This window comes from Suillus subaureus (genome assembly GCF_016647635.1).
Source record: "Suillus subaureus strain MN1 chromosome Unknown BJ212scaffold_22, whole genome shotgun sequence".
Taxonomy (NCBI): Eukaryota; Fungi; Basidiomycota; class Agaricomycetes; order Boletales; family Suillaceae; genus Suillus; species Suillus subaureus.
The window spans coordinates 2,880-25,368 of NW_024538578.1; the positions used below are offsets into that span (position 1 = coordinate 2,880).

The following is a 22,489-nucleotide window of genomic DNA, read 5'->3' on the forward strand; positions in this document are numbered from 1 at the left end:
ATGGTTTTCTGAAAGAGAGGAGGAAGGTTGTTCTTTCTTTGTTCAGCATCAACGTCTTCTTCTATTAGATCACTTTTCTCAGTTCAAGAGAGTTCTAGGGTTTCGGCTTTCCACTGAATAATCAGATCCATGGTGTGCAGCCAAGGGATTCCTAGCAAAATCTGGTCATGATGGCTAAGTCTTGTAACGTTGAACTTTCCAAGCATGGATTGTCATCAATTTTCACGATGAGGATGCAGTAGCAGGTGATTGTGCCTCCCTTCGCATAACTTCCATCCGCTGTGGTAACTTGGAATGGTTTTGTAAGTTTATGCATTTGGATGTGGTGAAGCTTAACAAATTCTTCAGAGATAAAGGTTCTGGCAGCTCCAGAGTCAACGATGGCGGTCATTTTGACAGTTTTCAGATGGGTCTTGGAGATAAGGGAAATGGGCATGCGAAGTTCCTTTCTGATTCCTACACCTTGGACAAGTCTAATAGGTACATTGGAAGATACTGATGTTGATCCAGTCTTCCACATTAAAAATCCTTGTTGATACAGCAGACTTCCTCTTCATCTTCTTTGGCTGGTTTGGTACAATGTACCAGGGCTTTGCCATTCTTTTTCTTCAGGCAGTTATGGGAGATGTGGCCCTTCTGGTGGCAATTGAAACACTTGCCATTCTGGTAGTGTTCAGTCTTCTCTTCTTCAGTGAGGTGGTCAACTTCCATGGCATTGGGGTCACAGCAATCAATAGAAGGTCTTGGAACATAACATTGACCAGTAGGTTTTGTGGTCATGCAATTGTTGTTGCGGAATATCACACCACATTGCCAGTTACCATCAAGTCTAATTGTGGCTTGGACATATTTATCAAAGTCTGTAGGGACAGTTTCCATTTGATAAATGGTGTTACCAATTCCCTTCTTGAGTCTGTCATTGAAGAATGTAATTAGGACAGTGTCTTGCTTTACAGAAGCTTGTGCAGCAAGGGTCCTAAAGCTAGCAATATAGGAAGTGAGGTCACCTGTTTGTTTCAGGGTTCGGAGCTTATTCATAGCAGTACCGACTGCATCTGCTGGCATGAATGCTTCTTTGAACTTTGCTTCAAAGTTTGTGAAGGTTCCATAGGACTTGGTGGTGGAGTTGTCTACTTTGGTGTAAAATGTTAATGCCCAGCCCATGGCACTATCTTTAGTCATGTACACAAGCGTGGTAATAACTTTTCTTTTGTCAGTGTTATAGACTGATGCATTAACAGCAAAGTATGCTTTCACTGAAAACAACCATCTTAAAGCCTGGTCAGGGCTTCTGTCATAGTCTTTTGGTGTTCCAGCTTTAAGCTTGGAAGCAGACATAGGAGCAGACATTCTGATACTGGGATGTGTGGAAAGACTTTGGGGTGGTTGTTCTTCTGGGAATTCGTCTACTGATGTAGTTGAATGATGATCTGGCTCTGTGTTAAGGTCATACTCAAGGGTTAATGGATCCTAAGGGCTTCAGCCTCAGCTCATGTGCTGTGCCCCTTACTCGAGTATTGCCCCTTATTTCAGGAAGGCAAGACTAATGCATCTGGAGGGTCAGACGGGTAGTGTAGTGGATCCAGATGACTTCTGGATGAGGGTTAAGTATCATAAGACTAATCCGGACAAGTCCAGACTAGAAACTAGCAGTAATGGCTGTCATAGACAGAGGCGGATGCAGATAGACTATAGGAATCAATCCTAAGTCTTGGAGGGTGACGAGAGTAGCAGTACTCAGGTCCAGAGGATGGAATGAGCAGAACTAAGTTGATATTTGAACTAAGGTGCTACAGAGAGTTACAGGAGGTTATATACTATAGGTATCTAACAGAATGATCAATCAGCAGAGTCTGAGGCTATGTATGAAGCATATGGATAGTCTATTGGTAAGTAGAAATGGATCACAAATCATGAAATGGAAATGAAGCATAGGTAACAGATCAGGGAGCAGGATGGATATACAGATAGCTGAAATACCGGAGTTAGGGGATTACTGAAAGGAGATAAGTGCTGGTTGTGGATTCGGATGAATTGTGGACTGGACCGGATAAGTGGACAGATTGGATGATGAGATGTTGGAGGGGGATAAGATGTGGATTGGATCTGAGATCCAGATATGCAGATATGACACTCTGTAGTTACAGGGGACAGTGTTCGTCTCTTTCTGTCTTCTGTGATATCCAGACCTGTGGCCTCATGATACTCTTCTTCTGGTTCTGTGGGGACATTGTTTGGATCACTTTCCCACCAATACTTTCTAACTCAAGGGGTCGTCTTGCTTTGAGCTACTGGGGCCTCCCTGGATGGAGAGGTTCAATAAGGACTTTAATCTTTTGTTACAAACTAGGATAGTTCTAACAACAGACAACTTGATAAAAGTCAGGACCTCTGCCAAGATTCTACACAAGACAATAAGTCAAGCATTCAGTGTAAGCTAAGTCAGAAGGAGTGCTTCTAACTTAAAGTACAGTTCAGACAACAAGAGATTGGAGGTCTTGAGCAAAGGATGTTCCAGGTAAAACCTAGTAAGATTAAAGTGCAGAACTAAAGTGTACAAGAGAACTATTTATAGTGAGCTACAAGTACTTTAGGGCAGACATGAGAGTGGTTATGAGTCAGAGGTAAAGGATGTGTAAGCGATAGCAAGAATAGGTTATCTAGCAATGGCAACAGTGGTTGTGATGTAATACAAAGTATGAGTCAGAGATAAGTCTAGTGGCAGCATCATGCAGCTTGTGACGTAATACACAATAGGAGAGAAAATGAATAGGAGCATACATAATTGTAACAAACAGTGAAGTACACAGGGATACAACTTCATCCTGCTCAGGTTGGAAGATGATGGCTACAACACTTGTTAACATCTGCCAGGCATTATTTGCAATAGACAATACTGACGATGTGATCCAGTAATTCTCCAACAAAGATCTCAAATGTGCAAAGGACTTCTCCATGACAGAGCATGGGTCCCAATTCAAACGAGGCATACATCACTGACCTGGACTATAGAAGATGGCTCACATGGCCTAGAGTCTTTCTCAACACCTGCAGGAAAGATAAGCTAAGGACCACTTACAGAAATATGCACTCATTCCATTCAACAATAGCCTGATCTACATGTACAGTGTTGTTGCTCATCTTGGATTCAGCATTGTCAGTCTTCACTACTACATGGAAGCCAATGGGGATCCATCAGAGACCAATAGTGAGATCAGTTGCACAAATAGCTTGAGTGAAATTATCAATAAGTGCCAAACAGAAATTGGTATCACATACCAGTAATGACAATTTGTTGCACTCCAGTGGGATGTGTCTCCCTCGGGTCCTTGGGGTGTTGCTCTAGGTGGCTTAGCTCCTCAGCCAAGAGTGGAAGGGTATCATCAGGCAGGAAGTTTGTCATGAAATGAAACAGGATAGTAATGATGAAACAAACTGTTGCCAGAACCACTTTGGAAAATCATCAGTACATCATGCTGAGCAAAGATAGATGGCACATACTGCTGATGGCAACTTGCAGCATTTCACCGACACTGATCATGACATATAGGGATGGACTAGTACTTGAGAGTAAGATGTGTGCTGTAAGTCACAAACTACTGCAGTGTCTGTAAAGTTATGACGGGGAGAACCACAGCATGTCCTGGAGCCGAAGTCAGGAGCAGCTTGTAGCATATCCAGCCACCCATAGTATCGTATCACATATTTATATGGCAGGGCACGTTGTGGACTGCGATATTGATTAAAGCAGCAGAAATAGGTAGGCTGCAATGCTCAAGACAAGCAGGAGTATCGAGCACCCTGTAAGTAATACGACTCCAAGTTCACTGAAAAAGATCATAATGAGCGTCTGGCGTCTATGCGCTACTGTTAGCTTTCGTAACAAGACATAAATCAGATGAATTTCCGGCCAATGGTATCTGATTTATACAAATAGGAGTGATGAAGCTATTCGGGCTGAAAACCCGAAAGGTTTTTCGACGCTGTGCGAAGAGTCCAGGGTGAGCTGTGAGGCTAGGCGGGCCACAGCAGCTCACAGATCGGAGATTCTGCCATCGAAAGTGATGCGTCGAGTCAAAAGGAACCATTGAAACAAAGAACGAGACACACTGCTAAGAGGGAGTAGCGGGCGGCGGGTGTGACGAAATGAGAGCGGTGAAGTCACGCGTCACAAGCAGTATAGTGGCTCGTCACATTAATTGTGAGACTCTCATCATGATAGATCTGATAACTCTCGACAATTCAACGCACAACTAGGATGCATCAGGCTTTACTTGTCCCCGAAATTCTCCTGTATATCTTTGCGCATGTGAAACAAATCGGGGAACCATCATATGCCCAGAAACCGTTGTCTCGACAATCACTTGCAGCGCTCGCAACCACATGCAAAATCTTCTACGAGCCTGCAATGGATTTTCTTTGGGCTGACATGAATATGTTACTACCACTGCTAGGCTGTGTAACGAGGTTACATCCGATGATATACCCCAGTGCTCAGGTTAGTGCGGACGCTGAGCCCATACGAGCTCAGTGTTCTTTTTTCGTCCATTCGCTCACCGAACATTTCATCACAGCAATCCTGGTCTCTGGACATCGAACCATTATCTGAGCTCGAGCGCGGTCAATTTCTCCGTCATTCCGGCCGTGTGCGCTCCCTGAGCGTATCATCCGACGACGATTTTCACCTCCTTTATGCTTTACCCTTCGACACATGTGTGTTCCCAAACCTGCTTTCATTGTCCTGGGTGGTTATTTCCACAAGATACTTGCGCTTCTTCCTATCACCTACGCTGCGTACTTGTTATATCGCAATAGTTCAACCAGAGCTAGGTCGGAATTCTATCGGGACCCGTTGTCCTGCTCTGGAAGGTTTGGATATCGACACAATGGGTGTTATGGCACAGGCTTCACATCTCTCTGAAACTGTCTGTTCATGCAAGGCGCTCGTACGTCTGCAATGTCCACCGCTGGACTCGGCAGCATGGAAGCACCTCTCCACTGTCCTTACCCTTCTCAGCCTGTCGATATATCAAGAAAGCTTTTCAAATCCCCCGTCCAAATTGGACACGCACAATCTCAGTTTTGTATCTTTCCTCAACGTTACATCTCTTCATTTCTGTTATGCACCAATTGCGGACATCACCGCAGTCATACAGCATTCAGAATTCCCCTCGCTAAAAGAATTCGAGTTGGTCGCCTCCATTTTACCTGGGGAAGAACTCTTGCCGCTTTTACAAGCACTATCACAGTGCAAAGCCTGCCATACCCTTGAAAAAATCGACATTTCCGATGATGATCCAAAAGCTGAGGAGCCCACAGACAACTCATTTGCAGTGACTAGGGTGCTTCTTTGTTTCACGCAGCTGCGAGCCCTCAGTCTTTGTGTTAGTTGCTCCATCAACCCTGACAATGCCCTTCTCGTGGAAGCCTTCTCAAGTTGGCCACAGCTCTGCAGTCTGTCGTTTCCCGACCTGCATCATCGACCACCTAAAGTCACCTTCCTCGGATTATTCGAAGCGCTTCGTCAGTGTCCCCATGTGCATAGCCTGCTTCTAGATGTAGATGTTATAAACATTGATATCGATCCTAAAGTCGAATCATTTCAACACACCTCCTTGAAAAGAATGGGCATATACCCCTCTCCGGCAGCGGATCCCGAAGCTGTCGCTCGCATCATTTTCGCCATGCTCCCCAACGTTCACCTTGCGGACACATGGGGCGACGTCAACACGCATCTCAAATCTCTCAGAGCTTCTTCCAGCCTGCAAGGTGAAGACGGTGACTGACACGAGTGAAGAGGCATCAAAAGAGCAAACAAAGCGACGATATCATTAAATCGGCTGACCGTGGTGAGGGCTGTCTTATGTAGTTCCGATGATGCCCACCGGGACAACTTCGGTAAGTAGGCTAATTTCAATTCGTTCGTGAAGCAATCTAATTGCATCATATCTCAGATTTCATTCCTATTGGCCGTCGATTCTCATTGCACGTATCACCAAAGACCGTTGTTTAACACATCCTGTAGTCTCAAACATTCCCTTTGCGAGGTTTTGCGGTGCTCTATCATACAACGCAGATTGTCAGACAAGCTCTGGATAAAGGATAATGTAGTGTCAACTGTAGCCTGAGCTACGCCATTATTCACAAGGGTTGCTTGTCTCCTGCAATTTGGCCAAAACCCCATGCACCTGTTCAGCGAGATCTGCTAAGCACTCGCTTGGAACACCACGGCCGAGGAAATTCTGTCTTGCTGTTGTCACCAGGGTTGGTGTTGCATCGACGGAGTCGTCATTCCTCATCCTGTAGCGTGAATGCTGCCATATGTTTCTGATAAGTAGCTACCACTTATCTTGGACAGGACTGAAAGGAAGATCCTTGCCCGAGGCATCCATGCGACCGAAGATCACAGGAAGTTAGCATCCAAAATACCAGTTCTGCCTGTTACAAACTTCATCAACTAGAGAAATGCACCGCTGGAGATGACCATCGCAGGCCAGACGTTGACACTACTCGTCGCTCTTTGTCGGGGGCAAGTATGATAGCAGCAGTCTCAACCCCAGTTGAGGGAGGTATCAGGTTCACTGTCGTGGAGTGTCTGGTTAGGGTTTGGACGTACAGCGTCGAAAGAGCACAAGAGCCCGGGGGAGACCAATAAATGTGTGCGGAACCTGCTTCACGCCAGCTGTCCATGATATCATAATGAACAAATGACGCGAGCATCTGCGTGATTGAATACCTCTCTAGCTAGCAAAGATTGCTTCAATCCCAAGGACGACACAGGTCTTCCCAGGTGTATCACTCCGATTGATTTTCATGAAGAACCCCAAGATCTTGACGCGTAAGCGTCTATAATCTTAAGCACTACTCACTCGTAGACCACTGTGACGGTAACCGGAAATGTTTCTGTCTGCCTGATATGTCCTTGCCGCAAAGTACCTGCACCGTCTCAATTTCGTAATCGTCACGGTCGCAACATACCTAGCCTTGGTCAGTGTAGCTTATGTGATTGCTATTTTGAGAAGTTGAACGAGGTAGTTCGCCACCACTCATCCTCGATCCGCATACCCATTCAAAGGTATCTTCTTTATCTGAGCAAACAGTAAGTACGTGGACCATCTCAAGCTGTCTGGAGATTGCAAGACGAGTTTATGAGGTTGCTGATCAAGTGCGTTCTTAAAAACCGAGGGTTACACGATTGTTTCGTTAACCCAAGGTAATCATGCAAACGCATGGTGTCACCATATATTAGAAGAACCATGATGTACATTGACAGGCAGTGTCTATCGGTCCACCTCACTAAATGGATATACGTTAGCGTACATCGTGTGGAACAAAATATCAAAAACGCACCCAAACACAAGATCCTGTTCGACGACAGCGGTAAGCGACGGGAACAATAAAACCACAGGGTACATACCATAGTACCGATGATGGCGACAGCGTCAGCAAGCATGTGCTATAGAAAGAGGAACAGTCAGTGCTTCAATGGTAGAACAGTATTTATTGATCTTACATCTAGAGAAAAAATCATAACTCAGTCAATATTTCCAATCAGGTATGAATGACCTACGTCTCATCATGAAGTCTGAACCCGCTAGATGGGCAAAGCCGGGAGCACGGATTTTGCATCGGTATGGGCGATTGGTACCGTCCCTGAATGTCACCCGATTAATGATGTTTAAACAGAGCGTTCAAGTATCACGCACGAGACGAGGTAGACAGCCATCTCCCCCTTAGGAGCCTCAATGGCGCTGTAAGTCTCACCTGGTGGTACTGAGTAGCCTTCACTGAAAAGCTATGGGAACGAGTGATCAGCAGCAGTCAAGTGTAGTTGAGTGGAAGAGGATACCTTGAAGTGGTGAATGAGCGCCTCCATACTTTCTTTCATCGAAGCACGGGGTGGCGGAACGAGTTTGTTGTCGTCTATCTTGATCACGCCTGTTGGCATTTTGTTCAAACACTGGGGATGGGGGTGGTTCAGTCTAAAATGATGATCATTTGACTGAACACTACGAACCTGGTGGATGATGCGCAGAGACTCGCGGAACTCCTGGACTCTGCAAAGGTACCGGTCGTAACAATCGCCGTTCTTTCCAACTGGGACATCGAATTCAACCTGTGATACGTGATAAATAAACATGTCTGTAAAACACGAAAGACATACCTCATCATATTTGTCGTAAGGCTGTACTCTTCTTAAATCCCAGGGGATACCACTACCTCGCAGCATGACACCTGTGAAGCCGTAATCAAGAGCTTCCTTGGCAGTCACCACACCAATGCCGACAGTTCGCTGCTTCCATATTCTGTTGCCGGTCACGACTTCTTCGATTTCATCGACACGAGAAGAAAATTGTGTTGCCCATATGTGTATATCCTCCAGGAGACCGTGCGGGAGGTCAAAGGCGACACCACCAGGACGGACGTAGGCGGCGTGGAGTCGGGCACCAGAAACACGCTCGTAGAATTCCATAAGCTTTTCGCGTTCCTCGAAGCCCCACAAGAAGGGGGTGAGAGCGCCAACGTCCATAGCATGGGATAAGACAGCCATCAAGTCTAGAACCAATTTTAAGCGCAAGCCTCATGGAATGTTCCGTTTGTAACATACGACTGAGGATACGGGTGATTTCACCAAACATGGTACGAATCCACTTCGCACGTTCAGGAACCTCGATATTAAGGAGTTTCTCGACGGCGAGCGAGTAGCAAAGTTCGTTGGTCACTAGAATGGGGTCACTTGAATACTGGGCAGGCCTCTCGTCACAAACGTCACTCACTCATGGAAACGTAGTCGAGCCGATCAAAGTAGGGAAGAGCTTGGACATATGTCTTGTACTCAATCAGCTTTTCAGTTCCACGGTGGAGGAGGCCAACATGCTGAAGTAAAATCAGCAATCTCGCTCAGGCACTTGTATTGAACTGCATACCGGGTCGGCGCGGAGAATCTCCTCTCCATTCAATTCCAATATCATTCGCAGCACCCCGTGAGCAGCAGGATGTTGGGGGCTGAGCATTCAATTAAATTTTGGACGCACTGCAAATATCATAAACGACACTTACCCGAAGTTCACTGATCGAGTGGGTTTATTTCATTCGGTCAAAACAACGTTCAGAAGAAATGCTCACCAGTAAAGTGCCGCAACTTCGCGTCAGCTCTGGTCCCAGTCTCTTTCAAAATTTCCGCCGCGCTCATGCCATGCAGGTCTTCTACAGTATGAGTCTGATACAAATTGTTTGTTCCATCGGTACCGGGTTGCACGACCTCTGGCTGACGACGGGCGACTGAGGAGGAAAAGGAGCGCAAAAAGGAGCACTTCGGCAGCACAAGTTGCCGCCGCAGGAGTGTACTGGCCATAGCCGTCGTCGATGGAGACTTTCTCGCTGGAACGAGATTGTGATGAGGTTCGTCAACGAAACGCGGCGTAAATCGGCTAGTGCGGTGAACTGAATAGGGCACCCCCACGCGAGGGGTCATTGCCACAATATTCACACGTCTCCCTGCAACCACACCGTTAGTCTTGCTGCCGCACCATGCCTTATTATGCCAGTGGGCCAAGTGCTCTGTTGTGGGCTATATGTATATTCCTTGGATTTGGCCTTGCGGCGCTTGCAGGTGATACCCCATGCACTTTGCACCATGAAGGCAACTACTACAACCTGAATCCGTTGAAAGCTAGGTATGCCACTCCAAATTGCAATCATGACATTCAAGTTGCATATGTTTAAGCCATTTATTTTGACAGTCAGGACTACGAGTTCGAGACTCCAGGTGGACATTCTTTCTACTTGAATGTCTGTCGACGCGTGACCACTGACCCATGGAGCACCGGAGTTCCCGACAATGTTGACATCGCCGGTCTAGTGCGGAAAGACCACCACGACTTTGCCGTAGGGTATGTGATATGCGGTCCTAACACCATCTCAACAGTTGACAAACAGAATGCAGACTTGTAAATACAACCCTGGAAATGAGGGGTACGGAGCTAATGTTGCATCTTTCCAATGGTTCACCCTGCCCTGGGGAGAACAACTTATACGGAAGCTCGTCCATCAGGTTTCTCTGTGACCCATCGGTGTACGGAGCTGGTGGGGTGTTATGTTTCTCAATGAGGGATGCGGTGATTGATGTTTCATCCAGGCAAACCGATGGTAATATCCCAATTTCCGGAAGACGACAATCAAGCCTGCCAATACACGGTCGAGTGGCGAACACATGTGCGGGTTCATATACACCTCGATCTTCTCTAATTGACAGCTTCTTATTGTATAGTTTGCTTGTCCCACAGGCGAAAGGGGCCTTATCTCAGGATTAATTGTGTTCTTGGTGATCATGTACGTCATGTTGATGAAAACATACATTTTATTGATGGGCTGAATAAAATTTTCTCAGCATGATGATCTTTCTGATGCTCCTCGTCGTTTCTAGCACCCTATATAACCGCTTTGTCCTGAGAAAACGTGGCTTTGATCAACTGGCCTGGTTTTCCAAAGTTCATCTACTCGAACTCATGGACTTTTGCATTGAGCTCTTCCGGTCCACGGTAGACAACGTTCGCTCGAGTGGTAATAGATGGGCAAGATCGACCAGGAACCTCAACCCTGCATCTCACCAATGGTCATCAAGGGATGAGGAGCAGGCGATGATGGCCGCTGATCCCCTTGAAGACCATGATCGGGAACTGCAAGGTACTAATGTGTAGAGAAATGATACGGTGGATGGGCTGCAGTGCGGATGTTTTGGGAACTATACGATCATGACTGGCATGTGTACGTTATACGCTGTATCTTTTAGGACGGGACTTATCGATGATTATGCCCGAAACATATTCCCTATTCAACAGTGTTCCACACCTCGCATTTTCAGGCAACTCGTGATAAGGACTACAAGCGAACCCACGATCCTGGTCTTCAATGCCCAGGAAACAGGAAAGTTGTTGTCCAGAGATGATTGGTGTTCGCAGTTCACTTCCCAAATAAACTGTTGCTGCCGAGATGATAGATCGCTGACTATGCCAGTCGAGCATCTCGAGCCAAGTATCTCTTTTGAGCAATTGTGACAAGGACACCTCATAAATACCCCTGGCCTCTGATCCGTTGGGTCCCAGTTCGTGAAGTGAGGAATCCAAACAAGTCCTCTGTAACGCCAGCCACCGCCGCTAAGCGCTGACACTCGACTTGCCCGATACGGTAGCACGACGAGATAAGAAGATCATAACTGATGTGCCCGAGTTTGTGTGTAAATATACCCGTTATGACATTTGATGGGTTGTCTCTGTAAAGTGATCTGATGGCATGGTATTGGATTATTATTCGTGAAGTTCAACCATGACGATTGCTTGCAACTATAAGAACAAATCCCAGTTCTCCAAAGCAAGCTCAGAATACTACCTTCCAAAAGCAGTGACGCCTTCCTGAATGGGAACTGTCAGATCCAATTACTTTTTCCTCACTCAATCATCAACGAGACAAAAATGTCTGCGAGGGTCAAATCATCCAGAACCTCAAAACCTGGCCCGTCCAAACTCAGAGACTCACTGAAAAGATCTAATGCAGCAGGATATGCTAAACGGCATTTACAAAAGTCATCTAACAAGGGCAAGGCTACTGTATCATTCGATGATGTGTACGAATATGCACCTTCAAAAGTCAGGCGAGCAAAGATTGGCTTAGAACTTGACCGAGAAGAGGCCACTGACCGTCATAACTATGCATCGGACGATGATATTGACCTTGGAGGCATGGGTCAGGAGGGGAGAGAAGGTCTACGAGCCAGGTTACTAGGAGAAAATGCAGATGACGAGCAAGTGGACAGTGGGGACGATGAGGAAATTGAGAGTGATGATGCGTTTGAGGAGAGTGATGATGAAAAGTATGCTGGGTTCGATTTTTCCAGTGTGGTGTGTGGCGTTCTTCTCTAGACCGTATTCATCACTCATCTATAGATAGCGTCGTAAAGCTGTTGGCACTTCATCGAAGAAGAATGTTCGGAAACTACCCAAAAGCCTTCCTGATGTTGATTTGAATGAAGATTCAGACGACGCTGTCTCCGATGCAGCTTCTTCGGACAAACTCGAGGAAGATGAAGACGAGGAGATGGAAGACGGAGATGCCGATAATTTCTTTGACGTCCTGGAAGTATTTGATGGAAAAGCAGACGCAGAGGATGATGCACCGGCAAGGCAAATTACGGAGAAGGTCGATGTATCTGGTGAGGCCAGTGAGTCGGAGGACGATCAGATGTCAGAGGATGACCATGGCGAAGAAGAAGACGCCGTATCAGCATCAGAGGATGAAGCCTCCCCAGAAGCTCTCGCAGAACTAGAAAGCTTCCTATCAAAACTGGATCCGGCAGAAGACAAAAAACGCAAATCAAATGATATCTCAGTCACACAGTCCATCCCAAAAAAAGCGTCGCTTGATGCAAGAGCGCACTGAGGCTGGGGATGAGGGAGAATTTGGCGTCGCTTCTGGTGGTGAGTCTCAACCCACGTTCCTATGCAACTTTGTGTTAAGAACGATGGACACACGTAGGCTCTAGAGCACTTAAACTAGACGACCTCCTTGCCCCGCTCGCGTCTTCAAGCACACTCGCAACGCTCAAAAAGTCTATGAAGCCTCTTACTTCTACCTCAAACAAAACCAAAACTCTGTCGGCACCACTTCCTCAGCGAGCTCAAGAACGTCTCGATCGCGAAGCCGCTTACGAGCAGACCAAGGAGGAAGTGGACAAATGGAGTGCTACGATGAAGCACATCAAGCAGGCAATGATTTATCCAGTCCATCGTATCTAACTCGTTACTAACTCGCGATTGTAGGCAGAGCATTTGAGCTTTCCGTTGCAAGCACAGCCAGAAGGTCGTGTCTCCAACTTGGAGCTTGCTGCAAAATTCAAGGTTAGTCCAACTTATGTTAATTCAATTCACGTCATTAATTAGTACATCCTTGTCAGCCTCGAATGAACTCGAGTCGGCCGTAGATAATCTCCTGAAATCTGCTCAACTTCGCGATCAGGATATCGCCGGAACTGAAGCTCTGAAGATGGCCCATCTATCAGTCGAAGAGGTCGCGACGCGACGTGCAGAACTGCGCATGATGCGCGAACTTGCATTCCGGGCCGACAAGAAGGCGAAGCGAATAGCGAAAATTAAGAGCAAAGCGTATCGCCGCATTCGAAAGAAACAGAGGGAGCGGTTGGGTGGTGAAGAGGAAGATGTGGATGTAGATGTTGAGGATGCAGAAGCGCAGTTGAAAGCTGAGGTGGAGAGAGCAAGGGAGAGAGTAACTTTGAGACACAAGACCACTGGGAAGTGGGCAAAAGCCATGCAGGGACGCGGGGAGCTTGATGTGGATCAAAGGCAGGCCATCGGAGAAATGCTGGAGCGCGGGGAAAAGCTTCGCCGTCGCATACAAGGCGAGATGAGCGGCGACGAGTCTGAGGAAAGCGAGAGCGATGACGAAGAACAAGACGTGGAAACCATCAAGCAAGGCGCATTCGAAGAGCTGGCTATGCTCAATGCTTCCGAAGTTCTATCTGCAGACATCAAAAGTAAGAGTGTCTTCAATATGAAGTTCATGCGCGATGCCGCAGCAAGGCAAACCCGAGAAGCGGACGCAGCTGCGGATGACTTTTTGAAAGAGATGGGAGGGGTGGAGCAAGGAAGTGACGACGACGCTTCCGGTGATGGAATAGTGACAGAAGGCCCATCAGTCCAGCGCGTGGGCGGGCGCGTGATATACCATCCTGGCACAAATCCTCATGCCAAACCAGTCGGGTCGCATGCATCAGAGACTTCTAGTGTTACCCTCCAATCTGCCGACCTGGTGCAAGACAGTCCCAAAAGTTTGAATGTCATTTCCAGCCCAAGGGTCTCTAGCCCGGCGCAGGAAAGCAATCCTTGGCTCGTCACATCATCGTCTTCGGGCACATCCCGCAAGAGAAACGAGGTCCTTGTGCAAAAGGGCTCTGACGCCCTCGCGAAGTCCACCAACAAGCTCAAGAAGCGAATTGCCAAAGGAGGAGAAGAGAAAGAACGTATTCGGGATGACGCAGTGCTGGAAATCGATGCCAACAATGTTCTCACCGTTCTTGAGCCAACCTCTACGCCGGCTGTTATAAATACCAAGCATGAGCTAAAGGGAACGGGAAAAGGAAAAGGAAAGGAGATACCGAAGAATGACAATATCGCTGTGCAGATATCACCTGCTGGTGCTGATGACTCTGATGGACACAGCGAGGTGGATGAACAAGAGCATAATCTGGAGAGGAAGCGCCAAGGAGGCAAAGGCAAAGGAGTAGCCGCATTCAAGCAACGAGAATTGGTCTCCCTCGCCTTTGCTGGTGATAATGTCGTTCAGGTACGAAAGCTATCCTTTGATTGGGTTCGCGCAGGGTACTGATATGTTCCAGGCATTCGAGGATCTGAAGCAGACAGAGATCGAAGCAGACGCACCACGAGAAGTTGATACAACTCTCCCTGGTTGGGTAAGCTGAGACTTATCTTGTTATTCACCTGAGCTCAACGCACGTTATAGGGCTCTTGGGGAGGTACAGGTACCAAGAAGCTTCCACCAAGACCAAATCTGATTAAAAAAATCGCTGGCGTTGACCCTTCATCTCGAGCCGATTACAAAAAGGCACATGTCATCATCTCTGAGAGGCGGGACAAAAAAGCGGCCAAGTACCTCGTCAAGGAGTTGCCGTACCCATATACCAGTCATGCCCAGTACGCCCGTAGCATGGACATACCTGTAGGTGCAGAGTGGAATACTAGAGTAGGGTTCCAGAGAGGAACTCTCCCTCGTGTTGTGAAGAAGGCGAGCCATCTTCACCCTATTCTTATATCCGGTTGGGTTGCTTATCTCTGTCCTTTTAGATGGGTACTGTTATTGAACCCCTAGTAAAACCATCTTGATGGCGATTTATCGCTGATTGTCGCATCCAGTTGCTCAGTTGGTAAGGAAATTATAGTCAACTTCGATAGGAATGTGTATGTAGCAACTGTGAAACAGATAGGACATAACCTTGTAAACTTGTTAATCGGCAAGGAACATTGTCGTATTATGTTCAACCTCGAAGTAGCTCGGTACCTGCTCGGTCGGCTCAATGCCTTCATCAACTCTTTTCAGCTGTTGTTATAGCACTATCAGTCTATCACTAACAGCTTATTTATATCTTCGCAGTTGATCGTGCACGGCCGAACGTATCATGTGAATACGTACTAATCAATGATAGCTCGGGTGTGCAAGCTCACAAGGTGTCTAAGTTACTTTTTCGAGCTCCAATCGTCGCTTATCTCGCAGCAAAAATCCCTTTCTCGACTCGTATTCAGCGGGATATACAAGCTGTCAGCTCGCCTGATGGATGGCCCTTCAGAAACGGAGCCTCTCCTGCGACCAGCGCAGGTCCAGCAGAAGGTGACCACCGACATTCCAGTGGAAGGGTATTCGTCTGTGCAAGATGAGTCCGACCATAGTAGGTGCCCCGGACTCACATGGATCGAACATCGTTTTACTCACATCTCCGTTTTCCTCTGTGATACAGACGTGTTCGATAACGTGCCTGATGCAAAGAAGCAGATCGGTGGGCACAAATTGATATCGATTGTGTCGCTGGGGTATGATGTTGACCCGATGTGCTTCAGGACTCGCTAGTGCAGTGATGCTTATATTCAACAGGGTGTTTGGAACTGGGTTCGTCATAACGAAAGCATCCTTCGTGAAGGAAGGCTAATGTTCGTGTCCAGCGTTTTTGCGGCGCCTAGCATTATCTTGCGGTCGTCAGGGAGTGTAGGAATGACTTTCATTATGTGGATACTCGGTGCACTCGTCGCATCCACAGGTACTGCTGTTTTTGTGGAGTTTGGGACGGTCAGGGACTCGAATCATCTGCTCTTATCCCTTCTCATTTCGCCGTGCTCTAGGGACTGCCGAGGAGTGGTGGGGAGAAGACCTACATGGAATACATCTATCGCCGACCGAGGTTCATGATTACTTGCTTCTACGCGATATATGGATTGCTCATAGTGAGTCCATATTCGGCCCGCGAATGCATTGATCATTATCACCATCCGTAAGGGTTGGCTTGTCGGCAAATAGCGTTGTCTTCGGGGAATGTAAGTTTCACTCCTTCTGCTAGACGATTCCTAACTGGTCCCCTTAGACACCTTGAATGCCCTCGCAATCCAGCCTACCACTGTTAATGTCCGAGTAGTCGCCTTCCTGTGCTCAACATTCTGTCTCGCTGCCCACGGTGCATTCTTGGATTATGGACTGAAACTACAGAATGCACTGGGTTTTTTCAAGTTATCTGTGTTGCTCATCATCGCTGTTTCTGGGCTCTTCAGTCTCGCCGGTGTCCCTGGATTCGCCGTACATGCCGGATACAATATTCCACACAATTTCACGTGGTCGTCTTTTTGGGAGGGAAGTGATATAGGCATGAATGGATTCGTCACTGGAATGTATAATGTCATCTGGTGGGTCTTATCTAGTACACCCGTGGGCCAGACGTTGACTTCTTCACAGGGCTTACAACGGATACTCTAATGCCAATTATGCTTTATCTGAAGTGCAAGACCCTGTCCGCACCATCAAGCGCGCTGCGCCCCTTGCCATGGTCCTTGTCGCGATCGCATACTTGTCTGTGAACGTCGCGTACTTTGCTGTTGTATCCAAGCAAGACATGTTGGAAGGTGGCACCATGGCAGCGTATGGTTTATTTATCACGAAAACAACGCATTCACACTGAGCCAAACTCTTTTAGAGCTCTATTTTTCAGGAACATCTTCGGTCCTGCTACAGAGCGGGTAAGTAATGGCAACCATGCTAATTGGCGTATTTTCTTATGTAGCGTAAACCCAGATTTTGAGTGCTATTATTGCGCTGTCAATACTAGGAAACCTTCTGAGCATGCTGTTCACGCAAGGCAGAGGTTATTCAACTTCACCTGTATATGATTATATGCGCTGACTATGGCACAGTCGTCCAAGAATTAGGTAGAGAAGGTGTTCTACCACTTTCATCTTTCTTCGCCAGCAACAAGCCTTTCGATACACCCCTTGCTGGACTCTTCACTCAATGGCTCATTTCTGTTATCACCATGGTTGCTTCTCCTCCTGGAGATGCCTATCTCTTTTTCGTAAATTGTCTGTACCTCATGACTTGATTTTGGGCCCCATCTAATCGCGATTTAGTCTCATCGTACCCCATCACGATGTTTAATATCCTGGTATCTGGTGGCCTCCTCCTTCTGTACACCCCTGCATTCAAATCCTACGAGTGGTCCCCTCCGTTCCAAGCGTGGAAGTCCGTCGTTATATTCTTTTTCTTATCCAATATCTTTCTTGCTATTGTGCCCATGATCCCACCGTCCCCAGGATTCGACGTTTATGAACATCTCCCATATTGGGTACGTTGCCGCTGTCTCTTTGTGTGTGAATAAAGCGTAACTGACGGTTTGACATACAGTCCCACGTCCTTCTAGCAGTGGTAATTGGTATACTTGGCATTATATATTGGTTTGTTTTCTTCTACTGGATACCCAAGAAGCATGGATACCGTATCGTGCAAGAGACTGTCTTACAGGATGATGGGGTCTCACGGAACGTCCTTCGGAGAATACCAAATGGATCAGGTGAAGGATGTACGTAAATGTAAAGTCCCTGTATGTATATTGGCTTCTAGATGCTTATCTCGACGTACAAGCGTAGGCATTTGGGTGCACGCTGACGAAATACCTGATATAGATACAGTTATGATTGGTCTCCAGTCTCGGATAGAAAACTGTGTATTATGATATACCTAGATAGAGGCATGATTGGTCTACAATATAAGTCAGTATGAGTAAGAAAACTATGGATGAACGGACGTACCTCAAGACTGAGGTAACGCGAAAACGGGTGTCTGGTTGTCAAGTGAGTGTATGAATGAATACCATATATGGTTGGTGAGAATGAATGAATGAATGAGCGTTGAGTTACAGTCTACGATCTCAATATCCAACACATGCTAGGCAAGCTGTGGGGTATCCGGAAAGTGTACAATTACTATTCCACCATTCGCCAGCCCAAGAGCCATACAATTGCCGAATGATGCATGGGATCTCACAGGTGACATTGTTGGAAGCATCGTAAGGGCCGTACCAGTCCTTGAATCTACTATCCACTTTCGCTCCAGAGATAGCGGCCCGACGATAGAATGATAGCTGGGATCATCGGCCGGCGTAGCGGGTAAATGCTCTCCTGTCGTTGCATCCCATGCGAAGACAGCGCCCTCACGGTCTGCTGCCAGGATCCTAACATTATCTGCGGGTAGAGCAACAGAATGTACTGGTTGCTCAAGGTTCAGTGGACCCAGTAGACATTGGCCTGTTATGGGATCCCAAACCCGCACGGTACGATCAAGCGACCCCGAAACAATGCGCTGGCCATCTTGTGAGAACGCGAGGTGCGAAACCAGGCCCTTGTGCTTCCGAGCCACGCCCATGCTTCCAACTGACTCGGTATCCCAGATGCGGACAGTAGCATCGCTTGCACCTGTTACCAGGCGGAGACGCCCGTACTGCTGCCAAAATGCTACACAACGCACAGCTATTCTGTGCTGGCGAACGAGGTGGCTTAACTCTTCCCTTGACTCCAAACTCCAGAGGCGTACGGTAGTATCTTTTGACGCGGATGCGATGAGTCGCCCGTCAGGAGAGACGGTAACAGAGAACACGGTGCTGCGATGACCGCAAAGCTTGATTGGCATGGATGCTTCCCGAGACCGATTCAAAGAACCAGCCTGAACATCCCATACACAGACGTCTTTGTCATCTGAACCCGACACTATCCTCGTGCCGTCAGGAGTAAAGGCTACAGAATATACGCCCCCAGAATGACCGCGAAAGGGTCCTAATACCATTCCCCCTGATGCTACATCCCAAATTCGAATAGTACCATCACGGGAGCCCGAAGCATAGCGTAAACCATCGGGCGAGAATGCAAGACACAGAACCGTTTTTGTGTGCGTCGCTGGGGGGTCTAGAACAACTGATGATGCCTGCACATTCCACATGATGATAGTGCAATTTTGTCCGCCTGAGATCAAACGGGTCCCATCAGGGGAGAATGCAAGGGCATATATCGCTCCCTGATCACGTTTGAGTGGCTGACCTATCATTTGCCCAGAGAAGGTGTCCCAGAGGAGTATTGAACCACTGAATAAACATGACGCAGCTAGCTGACCACAAGGCGCGAAAACCGTCATCGTCACATCACCTTTCGGTCCCTTGGATCAGCAGCTCCCCTGATATAACGTCCCACACATAGCACCCGCGGGCAACCGTCGAGATCAACTGGGACCCATCAGACGATAGTGAGAGTGATGTGACTTCTCCACCTGGTCTGGGAATGTCCATAAGCAAAGGCGACCATTCATCACGCAAGCCTCCAGCTACGACTGGTATCGACCGTCCGTCCTTGAATAACTGATATAGAACAGAGTTGATTGGAGAAAATGGCAATGCACTGCTGTATACGAGAAGTGGATGCTGTTCAATGACTGCGGTGAAGGCTTGGCAAAAGCGCACTGCATCCGCCAGAAGTTGGCAAAGTTCTTGATGGCGACTTCGAGTTGACTGTAGGGCTTGCTTTAGCAATGAGAGAAATAGGGTGGAACTTTGACTCACTTGGCTCCAATCTTCTAGTCGCATAAGTAACTTAGTTGTATGCCTAGCCTTCTTCAATAAACTCATCGTCTCGATCCAGTGAAGCAGATGCTTCACGAGAAAATCGTACACCACATTAGAGAGCGATTCCTCACTTCTCTCTAACTCGCAGACGTGTTCGATCCAGAAGATGCAGGAGTAGGTAACATCCTCGGGTAAAATCTTAACATCGACCCCACTTCTCGTGAGGGTCAAGTTGCACATATTTTGTTTCAAAGTCGCGCGAAGAGAGCCAATGCACTGGCGGGCAAGTCTTTGGTGGGATAGAGACACATCAATGAACCATTCGTCCCTTTTGCAGCGAGCTCGATCTGTTAGAAAATCCTCGAACGAGGGATGAATTACTTGAATCGGCTCGCTGGTCGTTCCTCGGAAAACACAACCAAGATGCTGAATAGTGTGAAGACTCGGTCGCGTTCTCGAGACTGAAGAAACCTCGTTAAGACGGTCGATGGTCAACGCTGTCAAAGGATTTCTGGCAGCTATCACAACACCGAGAATGTCACGGAAGTCGGCAGAAAATGCCGGATCTTCCCATCTCCTAGTAGATTCTAGGGCGGTGGAGTATATGAGATCCAGGGCTGACTCGGCGTTCGAGCAAACGTCAGTACGAAGCAGGTCCGCTAGCCTGTCTTCTGGATATTGACCATTTTCCACGTAGCGACAGGCAGTAAATGCCCATATAAAGAGTCCGCGTGCTCGAGCTGTCAGAGCATCGATTGCGTTATGCCCAGGCCATTCCTGTGGGAGTGACAGATATTTGCTTTTAGAACGGATGTTCTGCAGACGATCGCATAGGTACAGGTGGATATCTTTATCATTGGCAAGAGAGTCGATGTCGATTGGAGTGTTGCAGATATTCTTCCGTGCCTCCAATGCTTCCTGAATATCCAATTCTGCTCGGCTTGTGACAACGATGCGTAACGTCGGCGGCAATTTTACGCTCTCTAGCGCCAGGACGCTAAGAAGGTCTTCCCGGTCCCCGACGTGTCCGCACTCATCCAGTGCATCGATAACAACGATTACAGGGCCTTCTTGGCTCCAAACAGCCAATTCGGATTCGGACAGCGGTTGCACCAGTAGTTTATGAAACTGCTGTCGTAGGGGTGATTGTCCGATGCTTGGAGTGCTTTTGATCACAGTCGAGATGGCTGCTCCCAGTCGATGATCAAATTCACCAAGTCGGAAGGCAAGAGTTCGTACAACGGCCGCTGGATCATTCCTTACCGCCATGCGGCGGTTGAAAAATACAAACGCGCCGAGACGACCGAGGTCTCGCGCAATGTTGGCGATCGTTGTAGCAACGGTACTCTTTCCGGAGCCAGCAGGGCCATGGAGCCAAAGCAAGTTTTGATTGCTGGAAGGATTCATTGCCCAAGAGAATACACTGGAGAGCAAGTCGCTGCGAGTCTGGGGCAAGCATGCCGGACGGGATGGGTCATCCATATCTACTGGATGAAGCTTGGCAAGACTTTGTGTTTGAACTAGGTACTGATGAGCGCTTGGAGCTTAGAGGATGCAACATGCATACAGACCTATCGATTGCACATCTTCGTACGTGCGATGAGCAATGAGAGTGATCTGGACCACAACCCCAGTGTTGAAAGATGCCTTCAGCATTGTGAATGTTTGCGTGAAGCGTGCAATTTTCTCTTCTGCCCACTGTTTATTGAGCGCGCGTCCTAAAATTTTGAATGAGAATTAGAGATGGGTTAAAGGTAAAACATACGCACTACCAAATCCGTGACCAGAGTACTCCTGAATGAACAGCATACATTCTATGGTTTGGAACATGATCTTCTTAATGATCTCCTCTTGAGGTGCCAGTCTACTCGGAAAACTTTTCACATCATCAACAAAGGTATACACGTCCTCCATCATATTTGTTAAATCTCCAATTCTTTTGTCCCGGTCCAGCTGGTCTCTGGCAATCTACACCATTCATCAGAAACTCAGAGTCTCATGCGCTGATGCTCACTGTGTAAAGTGATGATACAACCTGCCATGCCAGGTTCACGAATGGATGTATCTGCATTTTCCAAACATTAGCTTGTCGTGAGTGGACAAGGGGCCTAAATCAACTTACCTGTGATGCCACACCCACGATCTGGACAAACGTATCTAGCTGTGAAATGAGCACAGAAAAAGATTTTGCCACGGATGGACGAGTAAGTTGCACAGGCTCTTCAGGTCTGTGTAGACGGACTAAGATGTAGCCTCGCTGTGAGGCGTCATAGTGCAGTACTTCGTCCGAAGGGAAATTCAGCCGAACGTCCTGTGCTATATAGGGAAGGTCGTATCGATGTCACGACGCGGTCGATTTAAGAAAAGACCTCAGCTTACACACTGCGACAACAGGCTGTCTAAGTATTGCTGCCGCATCTAATCTAACCTTGCCGAGAGAACGGGAGCCATGTTTGAAAAATGTGTTACGTTTGCTCTTGATCTCAAGCTGTGTTTCCATATCTATGGGTCTGACGGCATACGTAGTGCTTGTCAACTTTCCCTTATGTATGAAGTACTCAACACTCACAACATGAAATGTTCGTTCCATACGGCCTTTCCATCAAGTTCTCTACACTCTTTGGTCTTCTGCGGTGGTTGCCCTTCTACAAGGATTTTGACATATACATCAGATGATTTGGTGGAGTCTTTCTTCGGGATCGAGGCTTCGACGACTGCAGATCATTTTTGGAATCGTGGATCTACAAAGCTGTACTGAAGACCCACTGTCTGCTTTATAGTACGTCCTGTTGTCCATTAGGATGCCGCTGGTGAGAGGGT

General features: G+C 47.4%; 6 protein-coding genes across 6 annotated transcripts; 4 read left to right on the plus strand and 2 right to left on the minus strand.

Annotated features, from left to right (window-relative positions):
* Positions 1-4,201: 4,201 nt before the first annotated feature.
* Positions 4,202-6,148, plus strand: BJ212DRAFT_376433 (uncharacterized protein). The gene is made up of 3 exons (XM_041343048.1): positions 4,202-4,498; positions 4,575-5,898; positions 5,955-6,148. The coding sequence occupies exons 1-2, from the start codon at positions 4,259-4,261 to the stop codon at positions 5,784-5,786; spliced, it is 1,452 nt and encodes a 483-aa protein (XP_041191465.1). The 5' UTR covers positions 4,202-4,258; the 3' UTR covers positions 5,787-5,898; positions 5,955-6,148.
* Positions 6,149-7,274: 1,126 nt separating this feature from the next.
* On the minus strand, positions 7,275-9,468 carry BJ212DRAFT_1363868 (Ndufs2, NADH:ubiquinone oxidoreductase 49 kd subunit). Its single transcript, XM_041336001.1, has 12 exons — positions 9,127-9,468; positions 9,061-9,070; positions 8,928-9,006; positions 8,778-8,877; positions 8,609-8,722; positions 8,165-8,556; positions 8,018-8,116; positions 7,850-7,960; positions 7,707-7,795; positions 7,418-7,653; positions 7,351-7,364; positions 7,275-7,296 (listed from the first exon to the last, which is right to left on the minus strand). The coding sequence occupies exons 1-10, from the start codon at positions 9,353-9,355 to the stop codon at positions 7,539-7,541; spliced, it is 1,338 nt and encodes a 445-aa protein (XP_041191466.1). The 5' UTR covers positions 9,356-9,468; the 3' UTR covers positions 7,275-7,296; positions 7,351-7,364; positions 7,418-7,538.
* A 63-nt stretch (positions 9,469-9,531) lies between these two features.
* On the plus strand, positions 9,532-10,700 carry BJ212DRAFT_1482192 (mannose-6-phosphate receptor binding domain-containing protein; the record flags this gene model as incomplete). The annotated part of the gene is made up of 6 exons (XM_041340376.1): positions 9,532-9,677; positions 9,744-9,893; positions 9,947-10,086; positions 10,139-10,215; positions 10,271-10,332; positions 10,391-10,700. 6 exons carry the CDS (start codon positions 9,532-9,534, stop codon positions 10,698-10,700), a joined length of 885 nt encoding a protein of 294 aa, XP_041191467.1.
* A 588-nt stretch (positions 10,701-11,288) lies between these two features.
* On the plus strand, positions 11,289-15,041 carry BJ212DRAFT_1363875 (Utp14 protein-domain-containing protein). The gene is made up of 9 exons (XM_041336002.1): positions 11,289-11,897; positions 11,947-12,384; positions 12,410-12,473; positions 12,532-12,761; positions 12,816-12,897; positions 12,950-14,355; positions 14,408-14,482; positions 14,533-14,814; positions 14,874-15,041. Exons 1-9 carry the CDS (start codon positions 11,472-11,474, stop codon positions 14,910-14,912), a joined length of 3,042 nt encoding a protein of 1,013 aa, XP_041191468.1. The 5' UTR covers positions 11,289-11,471; the 3' UTR covers positions 14,913-15,041.
* A 21-nt stretch (positions 15,042-15,062) lies between these two features.
* Positions 15,063-17,940, plus strand: BJ212DRAFT_1363877 (amino acid permease-domain-containing protein). The gene is made up of 13 exons (XM_041336003.1): positions 15,063-15,254; positions 15,330-15,472; positions 15,542-15,580; positions 15,642-15,690; positions 15,744-15,867; positions 15,921-16,026; positions 16,160-16,475; positions 16,525-16,707; positions 16,763-16,805; positions 16,861-16,930; positions 16,980-17,144; positions 17,193-17,407; positions 17,467-17,940. Exons 1-13 carry the CDS (start codon positions 15,226-15,228, stop codon positions 17,647-17,649), a joined length of 1,665 nt encoding a protein of 554 aa, XP_041191469.1. The 5' UTR covers positions 15,063-15,225; the 3' UTR covers positions 17,650-17,940.
* Positions 17,941-18,006: 66 nt separating this feature from the next.
* Positions 18,007-22,466, minus strand: BJ212DRAFT_1482194 (uncharacterized protein; the record flags this gene model as incomplete). The annotated part of the gene is made up of 10 exons (XM_041340377.1): positions 18,007-19,195; positions 19,257-19,615; positions 19,667-21,189; positions 21,241-21,387; positions 21,439-21,637; positions 21,684-21,734; positions 21,792-21,985; positions 22,049-22,179; positions 22,239-22,383; positions 22,436-22,466. 10 exons carry the CDS (start codon positions 22,464-22,466, stop codon positions 18,007-18,009), a joined length of 3,969 nt encoding a protein of 1,322 aa, XP_041191470.1.
* Between the last annotated feature and the right edge of the window lie 23 nt (positions 22,467-22,489).